Source organism: Cavia porcellus, unplaced genomic scaffold (genome assembly GCF_034190915.1).
Source record: "Cavia porcellus strain 051 isolate PalLab524CR breed Dunkin Hartley unplaced genomic scaffold, mCavPor4.1 scaffold_32, whole genome shotgun sequence".
In the NCBI taxonomy this organism is placed as follows: Eukaryota; Metazoa; Chordata; class Mammalia; order Rodentia; family Caviidae; genus Cavia; species Cavia porcellus.
The window spans coordinates 8,710,125-8,728,262 of NW_026947515.1; the positions used below are offsets into that span (position 1 = coordinate 8,710,125).

The window sequence follows — 18,138 nt, forward strand, 5'->3', positions numbered from 1 at the left end:
ATAGAAAGCTTCTCCCAAGTATTGGTCAGTAAAGGGAATGGAAGATCATTCACGGGAATCAGCACAGCCTCTACTGTAGGTCTTCATGGGGCCATGCCACAGCTAACCACTTTGCATGGAGCCCCCATTTCATCCCCAGTGACCCTGAGTTCTCAATGCACTCAGCACCTCATTGTTCAGCATTGTAAACTGGGGTTGAGTGATCAACTTGCACATGACCAGGACCTGAATCTGCAGGTGGCCAAGTCTCCCTGGGCTGCTAAGGTAAGAACTCACATTCTCAGCTTTGGTGCCTACAGGTCTGAGATGTCAGCCATGGAGGAAGCCAGAGAGGAATGGCCGGACCTGGGGCAGCTGTCCAGGAAGGCTAAGTCTAGAGTCTCCTTCAGGCTGTGAGGTCCATCTGCTTGCACCTGGCTTGCTGTACAGACATCTGCCAGTGCTCTCTGCTGGTTGACTTCCAATCTGTGATGAGACAGTGGGGAGACATGGAATTGGTGTCGTGCACATGACTTCTCAGAAGGGTTGGAGCTGAAGCAAAGCCCACACTCTAAATTGTCCACAGAGGCTTGTGCTACAGGGCTCACTAAGGAATACTACCATCACCTTGATAGAGGAGAGGCAGAAAAGAAGTCTATGCATTAACAAAACATATGAGTTTTAAGACGGCCTCCAATTTTAGAGATGAGAAAATGGAGGATCATTCTAGATGTCCAGATCCATTAATGAGGCCCCACAGAATGTTCCCCAATTTCCTAATAGAATGTCCACAGGAAGGAACTAAGCTACTCTTCTATAGCCATGGAAGGTGAGCAGATGTGTTAACTGTTCTTTTCTTGTGCTCATTTAGCCCTGAGGCTTCTATGAAAGGAAATGCGGTGCCTGAAAAATTCCTGTAAGACAAGCACCAGAGAAATGCACAGAGTGGCCTGACATTTGAGGTGAGCACATCTCTAGTGAGTTGATGATGTGTAAGAGCTGGGGATAGGATGGAGAGGCAGCCAGCTAATGGTCCATGGACACCAGGCCTAGGGCTGAAAATGAGATACAAGGGCAGAATTCAATCATGCCAAAAAATGAAGTGACTTTGTGTTTGTGTCCCATTTCCCCTTCTCCACCAATGTGTGTACAATGACCTTACCTGTGACAAGGTAGACACTGAGTAGAGAGCATATGGTATTTGAACACTTGGAGTCTAGATTCCTTGAGAGCAGGACCACAGGCGCAGTGTTTGACAAGTCCTGGATGGATGTGCTTAAAGCGTTAATCGGACCCTAAATTCCCCTCAGTACTCTATGGGCTGCTATACAGTCCCTTCTGCTGACACACCCTGCACCAGAGCATATATCTGTTGTTATTCTGGGTACCATGTCTTTAGCAGGGACATGTCACACAGGGCCCAGGGGCCAGCTCCATGCCCATGTCCTGTGTACAGCTCTGTTGGGCCAAGCCCTGAAGCCTGGAGAAAGCCTGAGGCTCTGAGAAACCACAGGATTTACTTGGTTAAACAACATACACTTATGTTCCTCAAAGACAAAAAGCACTATCCCAGACTTCTACCCAGGAGGACAGGAGATGACTCTGGAGGCTGTGGATAAACATGGCCACTGCCCTTCTCCTCCTGCCAGCCCTGTCCTAGATGGGAATGTGAACATGACAGTGGCCCAGGCTCAGTTTCCCTGTCCCTGCCCAGGAGCATCTGCCTTCAGTGCCTGCCCTCAGACGCCCTCACACTGATGACCTAGGGAGGGAATTGTTTATGCAGACTTACAGTGTTGGCCAGGCCTAAATATCCTTGTCCTTGAGTCTGTGTCTCTGAGTGGCTGGTGGCAGAGGCTAGGGACATCTGGCCTATGCTCCCTCTTCTGTCTGGGTGCCTGGGCACTGGGCCTGGTGAATCCTGTCCTGTGCTGCCTTTGATGGTTGGGCAGTTCCCGGTGAGCATCCTGAAGTATCTTGGCTGAATGAACCATCCTCTCACTTGTTCCCAGGTATTTTTCCCATGGCGAGTCCTGAGGCTGGGGTTTTGAGGCCTGGGAAAGCAGCATAACATATTGACTGATCACTCTCTCTAGCCAAGTGCCTGTGAAGGCAAACTGTCACCAGACCAAGGTGCTTGGTGACCAAATCCTTCAGAGTTCTGTTTAGATCTGTTGCCAAGCAAATGAGGTCATACGCTAGGGTCCATAGCTGGGCTGTCACCTCTAATGCCCAATTTATTTTTATAAATCTGTTCTCCATAGAAAGAGCAGGTGAAAAACTGGAAAACTGAGTGTGGTTTTACACTTTGCTACACTTTGAAAATTTAAATGCAGCAAACATGTAGATGCTTCAGATGTGGCAGGCATTGTGCCAATCACACAATTCCATCCAAAGGGTCCCTTGTCTCTGAAGATGAGGTGTTTAGTGTCTTCACTTAGAGATATGTCACATTTTCAAGTGACCTCCTTTCCTGGGCATATGGTTTCATTTCAATTCCATTAGGGAGCATGGAGATGTTCCCAGACTGCCCATAATATTTTTCCTTGAAGGACGTGAATGTTTCATGTTAAAACTTCCGCATGTCCGGGGGAGGAGGATTCCTAGCAAGTTTTCCTCTCACATGCCTATGAATGATTACTTATGAGTCCTTGGATGTTTACCTCAGCCACACACTGTAGTTCTCCATACTCTGACAGCCTGTGAGGGGGGACAGCAGGTGGTGAGAGCAAGGGAAGGCTTTGCAAGGCCATGAACATCATTGCCCCATGTGGATGAAGGACACATGTGTGTCACTCATGGGGAACTTGTCTCCTAGCAGCTGCTATCACTCCTGTCCTCCCATCCAAACAGTCCATGAGCTTTGTGTCCCTCCTGGGTAGTTTGCCTTTCCTGTAGGTGATGGTGCTGAGCCTGTTTAGTGGCAATGCTCTTTGCTTGGTATACTTCAAGCAGTGTCTCCATGCTGGGCTCCTCCTATGCTGTCACTACCTGCTATTATGGGGATGAACCAAACAACTGCAACTTGTTCATGCATGTGTCATCTATGTGCTGATGGGCATTTGTTCTGTTTATGGCTTGATTCTTGAAAGCAGGGTACCACAGCCATTTTTATTCATGTTCTTGTGTGTATATACACTTTTATTTCAAAGAAAAGTGCTTGAATGTGAAATTACTGGATCATATTTCTGTTGTATGGCTACCTTAGATATTCTTAAAGTATCTTTGGAAGCAGTTGATTCAAGCAGAGTTAAATGGTTGGTTTTTGTTTTGTTTTGTTTTATTATGCTATACTATGCCATGCTATGTTATGTTCCACTATGTTATGTGTTGGTTAGGATTTTGAAACTCCTTCAGCATGTTTTCAGTGCTTTCTGATTTGACTTTGAATAACCAACCTGAGAAAATATAAGAATATAACATAATCTGACTAATTTTGCTTTGGAGAAAATTTAAAAAGGAAAACCCAGTCAGGGATGTTGGTGCACACCTGTCATTCCAGTACTCAGAAGGTTGAGGCAGGGGGATTGTAGTGAGGTTGAGGTCAGTCTGGGCTACAAAGTAAGATGAAGACCAGCCTGAACTGCATAGTGAAACCCTTTCTAAAAATAGAATGAAAAAAGAATGAATGAATGAATGAATGAAAGACAAAAATAATATTAAAATGAAAAGTCAAGTCACCTGTCAATTGAGAAAGCAAATCTTTGTGAGGTTTTCTTGAATATGTACTTTAGTCAACACAACTAGCATAAGATTTACCATCATGCAGGCATTGATGTTCTGCCTGGTATTTGCATTTATTTAATTTTTTAAAGTTTTTACTGAAATCATTGCAGATATGCTACTGAATATACCCTGTTAAGATATGAGTAGCTCAGTATAAAGAGAATTTGATCATTCCTATTTTCTCTGTCCTAAATTTTTATTTTGAATGAGAATTGGATCAAGGGATTATATCTTGTTTGAAATAATAATAAGAATCATGTAAAGATACACTTTCTGTGTCTATAAAATGGTAAAAATAATTATAGATTAATAGTGGTTAATGTACCTTGCACTGGGATTTCTAAATGATTGATATTTTCATACATTTGTAAAATTATTTACAAATTTTAACATATGGTCTCACTAATTTTCCAAGTTTCCCAGGCTAGGCTTAAATCTTTCCTCATTCTTCCTCACCCTCCCAGAGAGCTGGGATTACAGGTGTACATTATCCTGCATTGGCAATTGATAGCAATGTTGTGTATTCATGGAATAAAATTTTCAGCTTCAGTTTTTAGACACTTTGCAGAAAGAGTCAATCTATTTAAGCTATCTGCTACCTTCCTAGCCTGCAGTTTCTTTCACAGAGAGTAAGACTGAAAATCCCATTAACACTGTTTTAGATTCTGTGATTTTTAACTGGGGTCAGCATGCACTTCAGAGCATCACTCCAATTGCCTTCTGCACTGGGACTGAGGTTTTGTGTCCTTGAATCACATTCTCTTTTTATTTAACCCCTCCCAGAATTTGATGATTGTTTGAATTCAGACCCCCAGAAAGGTGTGAAAGTTAAAGCTACTTGGGGCATACTGCCCTCCAGAAGGCCAGGTCAGGGTAAAACATTATTTTCCCTGAAGTTTTACTTTCCAAGGGTTTGTTTTGATTTTTGGATATTGATTTTTGTTTCTGTTTTTTGCTCTGTTCATCAGTGTGTCTGTCTCTGATGTCTGTGGGTCAGTTATACCAAAGGAAACCACACACCCATTAAGGGTCATATTTCATACTCAGGGATGCAGCCATTCTCTTTGGTATCCTCAAACTACACCTACAGCGTATATTCTTGTGAGTAACTACTTTGTTATTTAGTTTTTTAAGCAAAGTATACTCATCATGCTGCTTCTACTGAAGGAAACTGTAGCAGTCCTGAGCCCATGTCTTATTTCAGGCTCCATACCTTGACCAGCCTGCAGTGTCCCCACTTTCTGAACTGCTCCCTGTGAGTAACTGTCCTGCTCCACAGCTGTGGTGAGTCCACATGCAGCAGTTGAGATCTGCACCGGAGTGGAAGACATTCAGTCAAAGTGGGCTCTGTAACAGGATGACCTTCTTGAACAGAGGTCCCCTGAGTGAGATAGGGGCCACAGGCCTGCAGGGAGGAGCTCTGGCAGCAGGACCATTCCAGCCATCTCCTGTCCAGCCTGCAAGCTGTGCTGATTTGCTGAGAAGCTGACTCATGGATCAGCAGGCCTGAATCTGGGACTTTCTTGCCATGGTTCTTGCTAGGTGTCATGGTGTCCAGCACCTTTGCCTGGTCCATCTTCCCCACCTTCAGATCTCAACAGAGATCTGCACAGCTTTGGGCTTCCCTTTCCAGGCTGCAACTCTATGCATAAACTTCAGGTGTGAAATTTGTGAGTACGAAACTCAACATTTATACACTTAACCTGTAAATTCAACATCTAAGGCTTCACTATGAAGAATGAGGTCGATGACACCCACATTCTCATCTTATTCAGCTTGGCTGTGAATAGTTAGAAACCACTGAATGTACCACAGCAGAGCTACTACATCAATTATAAAATTACAGTCACTGAAATTGTGGCAAGGAGGCCATGTCTCATGCCATGTCCCCAGTGTTACCTGAGATGACAGAGAGTTTATGGTCTGGCCCTCTCTCTACCCAGCAGTGAAGACACAGAGGCCCACACAACAGGTGAGGACAGGAGAGAGGGGCTCATCGATGGCAGACCATGATCCTGGGGGGATGCCTATTTCTTTTTTGTCCATTTTTTATTCCATTGAATTAATCATAGTGCTCTATTCAATATTACTTCTATTCAGTTTAGTTAACAATAAATAGTGGCTAATTTCTTGAATAGGTAAGTGAAATGGATGATTTAATTACATTATATATAATGAAATGCACAGTACATACTTTGAATATCTATCTATCTATATGTGTGTGTGTGTGTGTGTGTGTGTGTGTGTGTGTGTGTGTGTGTGTTGGTGTGTGTGTAAAGGAGTCTTGATATTCAGCAACATTCTGTTTATCACTATCTCTAACACATCAGGTTATGCAGAGCCCTTCCATGGTGCAGTGGTGCTAGAAGCCACCATAGAAGCCACCGTGCGCATCTGTGCCTGCTAATGCCAGAAGACAGCAAGAGATTTGGTTCAGTGTTTATTTTTCCAGCAAAGAAGCCCTGAATCTTCCTGCTGCCAGGCAGCCCAGGGAGTGAGCAGCATGCAGAGGAGCCCAGCACTGCCTGCCTCACACCCCTTTACCCCACTGTATCGATGATGCAGCCCTGCCAGGGTGCAGTCAAGGCTCTGCCTCCTCAGCCCCAGGGTCCTCAGTTCCTGAGTCCTGGCCTCAGCCTCCACCAGGCTTCAGGTGCTTCCATGCATTCAGCTGGCAGAGTGGTTGGGGTACACTCTCAGCCCCACATGCACCAAGATCACTGACCACATTCACCTTTCCAGTCTGCAAATTTTGCTCCTCTCCTTTCTGACTGAGGCTATGGCATTCGAACAAAAGACAAAATGTCATTACTTTTTCTTTTTGTTCTTTTTTTCTGGTTTCTTTATTTATTAAAACATATATTTAGAATTGTATTTTGCAAAAAATCTTTCTTTGTCTTTTCATGCCCCACTTACGTGAAGTTCTTACAAATTTCTACTGCAGTTCAAACCCATGTGCTTGAATGCTCAGAATCCACTCTGCAGCTTCGTAGCATGGGGGAACCAAAGCAGAAACTGTATGTGGGGATATTTCTTTGCCGTGTAGCATCTTGACAAGAAAACCCTGACTCCTGTGTTTTTACTTCCAAAATATGGGCTTCTATACCAACTGAATCTGCCACTGACAAAATGAGTTACTTGCGTTTATTTCAAGCAATCTCATTTCCCCTCAATTGGATAAGCACATTGTCTAAGATTTCTTATGCCCAAACTTGAAAAATAATTTCCACTAGACAAGATACTGCCACCCATCCTGAAATAATGATAGGATTTTATGTAAACACATAGTCCAACCCACACCATGGCAGCCATAAGCTGAGAGAGGGGCAGATGGCTTGTGCAGATAGAAACACCAGAAATAGTCCACTAGCAGCAGCAACAAGCATGGAGCAGAGCAGCTAAGCTTTCACAGTTGGGTGATGGAATGGTGTGGTAGGTTTTGCCCTGGGTATACTTATGTGACTGGGTAAATCCAGGTTGCTACAGGGATTTCCCTCCCTGCAATGCAATGTCAAAGGAAAATCATGTACATATAGCATTTATTTTACATTTTTCTTTTGCAGTTATGGAATCTGCATGCACAAGATTTTATGCCTCTGCAGTGCAGACCCATTCATGGGCATTATTCCCATGTCTTGTCAAGGGCCAGTTTATTTACACAACATGCAGAGCACTTTTCTCAGCCGTGTTTCTCCAGACTTGTGCATTTTCAATCATTTCTTCAAAGGAAACTAAACAATTTAGTTTGAGCAAACTTCGAGCTGCCGTGCTTTCGTTTGACATCCGTGCTGCCAGATCTGAAAAAGGCAGTGAGTTGGACCTGCTCAAGTGTCCCCAGAGGGGACACTCTTTGCACAGCTGTATCAGGCAGGGCTGCTCATTAACTAACTGGCCACACTGAAATCAAAATGTCCTTGCCCCATGCTGGTCCTGGTTTTGGGAAGCATTGGATTGCAGTAGAAACTCCCTATGCACTGGCTGGCCCTTGGAAAGCCTTGTGTTGCCATGAGATTGTCACCCCTAGATCTGCACCTCTGTGGCCCTGGGGTCAGGGCAGAGTTCCTTCCAGCATCCATGCACAGCACCCTCCAGGCAGCTCTCCTGTGCACCCTCTACATGGAGGCTAAGGAGGGTCCCAGTTCCTTCCTGCTTCAAACAGTACTGTGACTCAAACTCTTGAACAGAAATCTTGAAAAGTTGTGCAAGTATCTCTCTGGGAGAAATCTCTGTTCTTAGCCCTGCATGGTCCAGGGACTCCTGTGAATAGCTCTGTTGGGAGCTGCGGGTCAAGGCTCTGTGTTCCTATTTCAGGAAGCTCTATAACTCAAGCAATTCTCCTGCACCAGCCTCCCAAGGTATATTTCTTGTATCTGAATGGAAAGTGATCACTTGGTTACACTGAGCTATAATTTGAAGCTTGCACCTGGTTTCATTTTTTATACATTTTTTACATACAGCAGTTTTTGGTGAACATTTGAGTTATTATTTATGTACCATATTTGATGTTATTTATGTTTTGTTCTATGAAACCACATTGAAATATCAAAATGCTGCTTAAGTATATTAAGAACAAAGGACTCAGTAACCTAAATGAGATTTGAAGAGATATCATTTGTAGTACTCAAAGTGATTCATGAGATATTTGTCTGCCTCTGTGCTTTATGGATGCTGGGCCTGCAGTCTCTCACTATAAGCTCTGCTTTAGAGACAGTGCACAGGGACACTTGCAGTGACTCAGCACAAAAATCAGTGCACCTATTTGGCTGTTACATTAGCTGTGAGTTGCAATATAGCATCAAATTTGCTGTCTCAAAAATGTGTATATACAAAAAAATAATCCCCAAGATATGAAATTAAGATTTGAAGAAATCAGTCTCCATTCAGCTTTTTGTTTGGTTTTATTTGTTTAGTTTAGTTTTGTTTTATCGAGACAGGTTTTCTCTATGTATATCAGCTAGATTTGAACCCCTTATAGAACGCAGAATTGCCCTAATCTCAAAACAGCACTCCTGCCTCAGCCTTTTGAATGCTGGGGTTATAGATATGTGTGTTTTTACCCTAGAAAATATTGAGCCTTGTAACTTAGCTGTGTTGTAGCTTGGCATAATAGATGCCATCTTGAGCTTTGCATTTAACTGGTGCCCTGTATTTCACCCAGAAAAATGGAAAATCACTCAGAGTAGAAGTCCCAGGATAAAAGCAAAATGAGCTGTACCCAAAGAAAAAAATTAACCTGCTCAACTAAAGAAGCAGAATACAGTTGTTATCCAAAAATTATTAAAAGATTCTAGCTAAATGATTTCCAAAAGTATATTTTTGTGATTCTATCTTTTAAAACATCTGTAACTTTCCAGTTCAGAGCCTCTTGTTTAGATCCTGAAATGGTGGTGGGGGTTCTGTATACAAGTGGTCCTGAGCCCACCTAACGTAATTCCACATTTCTCAGTTGGGTTGCTTGGCTCCCTATATTGTTGTTCAGAAACTCAACTCAAGCTGCATAAGCCTTTACTGACACAAGCAAACACTAGGATTAAATGCCAGTGCCACCGAAATGAAAAAATAATAGTGAAAAGGAGAGGAGGAAAAAGACAAATGCCATGTGTTGTAATGCCCACCACTTTTCCCCAGCAAAAAAAGAGGCTGAAACAGGAGAATGACCATATACTCAAGGACAGCCTAACCTACATAGTGAGTGTAAGGCTGGGCAGAACGCCAAAGTGAGACTATGTCTTTAAATCAAAAAACTAAAATGAAAAAAATAAACAATGAATGAGACAGAAAAACTATTAAAAAATAAAAAAAAACAACAATAGAGCTGAGTAAAATTTGACTTAAGTAAAATGGGAATTATTGAATGATTCTGTAGAGAAACGAAGGCCATGTAGAGGCATACAGGAGGCAGTGACAAACAGGCTTAGGAATGGCACCTATTGTGCTACAGCACAGCAGTGACCTCTTTCCTCCAATACATTTGCAGTTCACTAGACTGAGGACTTCTAAAAGCTCATGGAAATTTGAAACTCATGGCAAACAAGCAGCTTGAAATGCAGACTTTGGAACATGGCCTTTAGCAGACATTTCATATTTAAATTGAAATAAGAGAAATATAGTACTGCCCTGATTGATGTCAAATGCACCAAGTTTAATGGCTCACAACATTGAGAAATGAAGTCACAAACAAAAGAAGATCAAAAATTTTCTTTGAAAAACAGAATAGCCCTGAATTTTCAGGAGTGGTCTTCTGAGTTTTGGCCACAGACCTATTGTCAGGTGTCATTTATACAGGATAGTCACAATGTGGGTACAGTTTGGGTCTCAAACTATAATCAACCTATAAGCTTATAGCTGCTTACAAATATTATTCATCAGGGGACAAGTCATCCAGAAAAGGTATGTGGAAAGAGCCAAGGCATTTTGTGGGAACAATAGCCCAGTTGATCTGGTCATTGAATATGGTAATTTAGGCTTATCTGAACTTTCTGGGGGAGGTGGTGGTAACTTTAGTACATTTCAAGCTGTTGTTTATCTCTTCAGGAGCACGTAGACATGGTCACTGTATATTCACCTTCAAGTCTGGCTTTCTTCAGCTGTGCCTGTAGCAATGATTGTTGTATTTAGTTTTTTGCATTGACTTTTTGAAGTTCCAGTTCTTCTCTGATTGTATATCAATTTCTGTGTACATTGACATCCTTTGCTAAAATCACAATACTATTTGAATGGATAAGGTGACGTTTAAACATTTAAAAATATTCATTAATGCAGGCCAGGAATTTAGGTCAGCAGGCAGAAACACATGCCTGGAAAGTGCTAGGTTGTAACTTTGATCCCTGGTACCTAAAAAAAAAAAAAGTAATTTAAATGGCAAGGAAAGAAAATAATTTCATTTGTGAAAATGTAGGTTTACAAAATTTATCACTAAATATGTCAATGGCAAATTAAACATTGCTAATAGTCATATTTAGTGTCTAAATTTGTTGGGGCTGGGGATTGAGCACAATGATGCAAGGAGCTGCCTGGAGAGTACAAGGTCATGAGTTCAATCCCTCATACAGAAAAAAAAATCACAGTTGTCAACGATGCAGCGCTATGAGCACATTTATTGAAACTGATACTTGGTATTTAATAGGCTCAATATTTCTTTTGTGATCTATGAAATACCTGCAGATAACATAGCAATTACAGTGAATGATATACTGTCCCCTTTAGGATTGCTATTTTCTGAGTTGTTTTTATTTTTTGTTTTCCCACATACTTGAAAGTTGAAAATGTTGTCTGATGCTAGCTAGAAACACTGTGATAATCATTTTTTCAATTTAATGATATATTTCTCTATATCCACTAAGAAAATTTTATTTGCTACAATTACTCCAAGTCAAATTGATAAACAATTCTTAAAGTTACAGACAGCTGAGTTAGTTAGAAATACAGGCAGCCACACCATGATATAGTGGAATGAAACTCCTGACCTTATATGTCTGGTATGAGTTTGTGTTCTCTAAAGTGCAAGAATGAATTTTAGGAACAACAGAGTTGAAGAGCAGAATATATTTATGGAGAGAAAAAAGTGAAAGTATTTTGCTCTAAATAGGACATTTTGGAAATATGAGGTGGAAATAGGTGACTTTTACCTTGAAGTCACTTTCCCCTCCCCTATTCAACCTACCTTTGGCCAGAAAAGAATCTCAATCAGCTACTTGCATATCAGCAATGCCACCTTTAAGCACCACCCAAGTCAAAACCTATATGTATGCCTCCCACACATTTCCAGAAGAAAAAGCCAGACCCCAGTCTTCATGGGGTTCTCTCCATCATCTTAGAATAAAGGCCATTTTGATTTTATATTCTCTTCTTTACTAAACCAAAAATCCTATCAGAAAGCTTCTGTCTGGGAGAAACAGGAGGGGTTCAGAGCTGGTAGCAAAGGACTGTCTTTTTTAGGGATTTTATAGAATAAAATCATGTCATGAGATAGGTTTAAAGTGGGTTAGATTATTGAAGTTACTGAGGAGATAAATTAGCACAGTAGAGAAGCAGAATATAAGCAATGTAAAAGTGGCCTTTAACTTAAAGAGCGTGGAGAGGAGCCCACAGCCCCCAAGGGTTTGGCTTTTTTTTTTTTCCGACTGACTATGGAGATATGGGGAATATGTGACTTTTGACTGGATGTGGTGCTTGGAGGGGACGTTGATGTCATGCCAGGAGCTGATGGGAATTTTCTTTAGGCCCTTGGGAAAGAAAGATGAAGTTGTAATTAAGGAGAAAGGAGGAAGTGGCCATATGTGTAAGCATCCCTGATTTCCCCTTCTTCCACTTTGAACTACCACCATGAGGTCCTGTAATTGTTTCTAGGGTAAAACACTTTGAAGTACATCCTTCGATTTGAATGAGGAAATCAAAACAAAGAATTTTTGCTATCTGTCTTCCTCCACGGCTGTTGGTAAACCATTCATAAGAAATATTTTCAGTCATTTCCTTAATGCATTGTCCATACCAAAACCAAAATTATAGATCAGTTCACGTTCAGAAAAAGAAGCAGCACTTAAAGGCAGGGATAAAGGCCTTCAATGCAAGTATCCCTGGCAAGGTGAGATCAACATTGGGTGATACAAACTACTACTGATTTATCTGACTTCAAGAAAGAGAAATGTTTATTCTGATATTGCTATAGTGGAATAAATCTCCTGGTCTACTATGTCTAATATGAGTTTTTTGTTGTCTAAAGTCAAAGAATGAATTTTAGGAACAACAGATATTAAGAGAAGAATACACTTACTGAGAGAAAGAAAGCTACCTGAGAGAGAGAAGGGGTCCTGATCAGGTTGCCAAACACTGTCCTTTCTAGGGACGTTTATAGAGTAAAATAATGTGGTGAAATGAGTTTAAGGTGAGGAAAACTAGGAATTCACAATGCAGACGGGCATAAGATGAAACAGAGCTATGGTAGCCAATAAGATTAATAGTCAGTTAATGTTGATTAAATTGGGAACAAAGGAGGAAGGGAGTCACATAGAAAGCAAGCATTCTTAGGCAGCTGTGACTCTTCCCTTAGGGGTTTGGGAGGGTGACTCCTGAGTTCATCAGGATGATACGAACTATTTAGAATGTTAGTCTTTAGGATAAGGATACATTTCTTTGAATGGTGACACCTGACTTCCTCAGAGTGCTAGGAAATTATGTAGAACATCAGTCCTTAGGATATGGATGAGTTTGCTTATCATTTGTGTTGAACCTTGGCCCATAGTATGAGGTGTCAGTCTTCCCCATATTTGCAAGGTATCTGGTCTCTGGCATGGGCTCCTTGGAGGATCTAGCCCTGTCTCATGCCAATAGTATTTCAATAACTCAGGTGGCTGTAATAGTACTGTTTGGAAAATTGATTACAGATGTCTTGTGCTCTTGGGTAAATGATCTGGGGATGACAATGTGCAATGTATATACCAGTGCTGCCACTTGATTGACATGTTTTGAAATTTTAATTTTAGCTGATTTGTTCTTTTTTCCTTGAAATAAAATGGATTTAAAATTAAAAGCCTGTGGTAAAGCTCTTCAGTACAAACACTCCTGTGTCAAGCTGAGTTCACCACTGTTGAAGAAAGCAGCTCCACAAGTCTCTGCACTATGTCTATCATTTGGGATCCTCCCTTGCAGGGAGGGATTCCTTTTCCTGTTTATTCTTGACTCAGAAGGAGGGCAGTAGAGCAGGAGTCAATCAGTGATGAAGGGGTAGGCTATATGAACTGTCCGATCAGGCGGGACATTGCTGGCTGTGACTTCTGTCTCTTCCAGTGTCTCAGCATGATTTACCTGTTCTGAGTACAATACTGGTAGCAAAACGCTTGCTGGATCTCATTTAGTACTTTCGATGTCCTGTGACCTGATTAACAAAGAATCTGAGAGATCCTGGAGCCATGGAATGGTGAGGTTGTGGATGGGAGCCCAGAAATAGGTTGGATTGTTTGAAACGAGTTATGGGATTTTAGGAGTAGTTCTTGTGTCTAGAGCCTCAGGTTTTTCATTAGCTTCAGTTCTTGAGGTCCTCCAGCATTGGCCATGGCTGACTCACTCTCCCTTTTGCCTTTTGCTGTTGGCAAGGGTGATTTGGGATCCCAAGAACCCTGGCTTCACTATGACAGCAGCAGACTCAAGTATCATCTTTGAAATTCACTGCAGGCCTGGTAACTGCACAATCTTAGGCATTGGAAGGAGCTTGAGAAGACCCTGACTATAATGCTTTTTGTATCTTGTAGAGCAGTAATGAGCTAGGTCTCTGCTCTCTTTCCTCAGCGTAGCAGATCTGTGGTGTCTCATACCCACAATTGCTCAACTTAATCTTGGGCTTTTTAGTGTTTATAGTGATCTCCTATATTTATAGTATATTCTCATATTTCCATCCTCATGACAGGTAGTGGCAAAGGTCCTGAGAATTCAGAGATGTGTACTAATGTGCCTCAGTGGAGAAAGGCTTCCCAAACAGCTCGTGAAATCCTGTGTATTATACAGATCAGTGCAAAATAATTGCTGAACATACTTAATTATTTAGGTGGCACACCTGCTCACCGACTAGGTTTGTGAGAACAGCCATAGAATTTTGAAGTCTGAGAAAAATGAAGCAAATATGAAAGTGTTATCAAGCACAGGGTAAAAATCTGTGAAGGACAAATTCCAGAAAGGGCTACATGTTAAATTCTCATAGAAAAATGCCAAAATTTAGGTATTTGCATGGACACATGATATCCTTCTGAATGGAAAGGAATAGGGGTGTCATCTCTGAATTAAGAGCTGATTTAGTAGCATGGTTGTTCAGTTTATATATGGAAATCCTCTGCAATGGGCTTACTAAGTGGTGTAAAGGAGAAGCCCTACATAGAAATTTTGCAGTGATATCAGTAGTTAGGAATGAAGGGTTTTCTGCTTAGGATGGATCAGCGGAGTGTGGAAAGGATGTGGTAGTGACTGACAGGATGCTGGGAGCCAATAGCAGGACATAAAAGAGAGGGTCTTCACTGAAATTCAGGTAGTTCTTAGAGTAAGTATGAAGTTAAAGCTAGGTTCTGATTGCTTCCTTGATGTGATGAACATCAAGCTCTGGCAATAATCAGTATTCCACATTCCTCTCAACCAATGAATTTTGTGTTTCATGCTTGAGATCTAATATAGATTATCTCTAATTATGCCTGAGTATCATGAAGGTGAAATTTGATTTTTTTTTGTACCAATGATCATACTCATGACCTATGCTTTCCAGGCAGGCATTCATGCCACTAAGCTAAATACCCAATTGTGGGAGTGTTTTCTTTGTTGTATGGAAGATATCCACATTGTTTCTCAGAAAGTGTTGAATATTGTTGGAATTTTTCTGTATTTTATGGCTAGAATTTTTTGAAACAAACCAAAGGTGTCTTATGCAATCCCTTTTGAAGTTTCACTTTGTCTGTGGGGTGTTTTACTCAGGGTTTCTCCATTTTAGACAGCTCTGTAACTTAGGATAGCCCCAAATTCAAGGAAGAACTCTTTCACAAGCCTCCCAAGATATATTTCTTATATCTGAATTGAAAGTGATCACTTGGTGACAGTGAATTATAATTTACAGCTTGGGCCTGGTTTTATTTTATATACATATTTTTAAAATACAGCTGTTTTCCAACTAATCAAATAATTACAGGATGATGAAGGCTTTTTGACCTTCAAGAACTGATTTTGGGGAAGTCCATAATAACTACAATAATGTCTTCCATTCTCTTCATAGTAGCCGTCTTTATCTTTATGTACGCTGAATTTGAACGTAAGAGACTAGACTAATATCACTCTGAAGAGTGAATAATAGTATACGCAGAAGGAGAAAGGGGAGGAATTGCCTTAAAAAAGAAGGCAGAGGACATTGTTAAAAGTGTGTCAGGATTTAAAAGCTATAGTAGCCTTATTGCTCTGTTTAGTTTGATTATATTTTGTTCCGGGTCTGTCCACTCATAATACATTTGAGAGCACAGAGATATAACCCAAAAATATCAGGTTATACCATGGTAACTATCCTTAATTTCCTATTAACTTAAACTGAAGCCCTGTGATACTTATATTGTCTTACTATGACTGATCTTTTTTAAGCTGTTTTGTCTGAATGCTATTTGGCCTTGACTGATTTTATTCACATTTGGTAAGCTTGCTGGTCTCAAGTCTAAGAGTAGAGGCAACTACTCTGAAGATGACAAGATGTAAAAGATAAGTATTGGGGGCCTGGGGATTTAGCTCAGTGGATTAAACACCTGCCTGGCAAGTGTGAGGTCTTGAGTTTGATCCCCAGTACCACAAACATAAATGAATAAAAGATATCCATTCCAGGTTTGATTATTAACTGCTTTCACATCCTACAATATCTTCAAAGTTGTGTTTTTATAAAAATAGCTATGCAATGTTATGCTTAACTATATAATGTCTGATGATGTGGACAATTCTCTTGATAATAACAAGAGAAAGCATAGTAAGTACTTTATACCACCTAATATTGTGGTCTTACATGTCTTTTTCATATCATGATTTTCTAGGAATTTGTTTTGTTATCTTGTTTTGATCTATTTTTCCCCATAATACAGAAAGGATAGATATAAACATAGAAAATAACACATGGGAAGAATTTCTAAACTATTTATGGGAGCAAATTATATAATACATGATGTAATGAACAGATAGTCTGAAGAAGAGACACTAAGAAACCCAATGCAAATTCTGTAGCATTGTGATATAAAATTGAGCAATAATATTAATTAGCCTAGTCTCTTATTTTTTGGTGAATTGTAATTTTAAAACTACATTTGCTTTAATCTTTTAATGCACACACTTCTTTTTCTCTTTCATAAATGATGTTTCTGAAGTTGAGCAATATTTGGCATTAAGATATACATTTATAGACGCTTGGATTGTGTGGTTTTGACAAAGTTGTGTTCTTTTCACATAACTTGTACATTAATGAATGTTATGTTTTCGATGTTGTGCTGAGATAAGATACATGCTGATTTTCTAGCATCACTGGATATCATACCATGTACATTATGGTGCCTGATTTTCTTTCTCAGTGGTGCCAATATTTGTCATTTAAATAAACCATTGCTTTTCTAACCATCAGAATTTTACCTGTTATGTGTTTATTGCATCTTTACTTTGCTAGTAATGTTTCCCCACATGTACCAAAAGTAAACCATACTACTGTGAATTTCTGATTGCCCCATACTGACAGAACCATAACTTGTCTCCAATGGCACATCACAAAATACATTAATATCTCCAGAAATTATAAAATTTGGCATGATTTATGAGTAACCATACTTTGAAATGAATTTTTCTTAAATCTGGAGTTTTTTTGGGGAAAAAGATTGTTGTTGGATGTATCATGCAACTGCCTTTATTTTATTCCTTGATGCTGTGAATGCATTATATATTTTGTAATTATTACTGCTTTTTCCTAAAACACTGAAGTAATGGCATGAAGGGAAACCTAAATTTTGAGCTGTAAACACAGTAAAAATACATTTGCTAAATTAAGATTCAGATTGTGTTCTGTTTTACTGAATTGTGAGTGTATACAATGGTATATCTCTTTATAAGGACCGGTGCCTGACGTTTGTGGTGTGTGCCGAGTATTTTTAAACACATACCCTGGGCCATGAGTCCCAGTTGGTTTCCTGTGGCCTGTGGTTTTCACTTCCATTTTAACATTCAAGTAATTAGGAACGTGTTTAATGCGTGTTGTTGAATACAAAATCTGCTTAAGTTCCAATGTAATTATTTTATTAAAACCTGTTGTGTCATGAAAACACAAGTGAGCATTGCATTAAATACCCCTATCCAGTGAGGATAACTTGCCCATGTCTCAATTATCCTTGGAAGAATACATTGCTCACCTGTTGGGTAATCACCACTAAAACTATATCTATTTTGTACCTGAAGTGCCTGACATACTTCACAAAGTAAAAGACATTTTGAAGTACGTTATTAGCCTCTATGCACTACAGCAGGTAGCCAGATTTCCTGCAGCACATTTCTGCTTACATCAGTGGGAAAATTTGGAGTTTATATTACAGCTAATAATAGAAGACTGAATCTATAATACATATATACTGAGTACATGCACTTTCTCATTTTATCATGAAAGTAAATCTTGCTGGTCCTATTGATGCATGCTTGTAATCCTAGCACCTCAGGGGGCTTAAGTTAGTGGAAGAGGAATTTGAGTCCAACCTACACAATTAGTGTGACCCTGTCTCAAAATATATCTTCAAGTTCTGCAGATGTAGCTAAAAGCTTTAGTACTCCTCCCTTTCCTGCGCAGCATCAACATTTTTTAATACTCACAATTACACATCAATAGTTGTCCTTTTATCACTTGGCCACCTAGCAGTTATCCCCAAGAATCACTTGGGAAGCACATTTGTTTATGCAGTG

General features: G+C 40.2%; 1 protein-coding gene across 1 annotated transcript in view; it reads left to right on the plus strand.

Annotated features, from left to right (window-relative positions):
- The first annotated feature begins 801 nt into the window (after positions 1-801).
- Positions 802-18,138, plus strand: part of LOC134474492 (zinc finger protein 709-like) — a 79,296-nt gene continuing 61,959 nt past the window's right edge. Inside the window, exon 1 of the mRNA XM_063242664.1 lies at positions 802-808. Coding sequence (XP_063098734.1) covers positions 802-808 — 7 coding nt within the window. The remainder of the gene's footprint in view (positions 809-18,138) is intronic.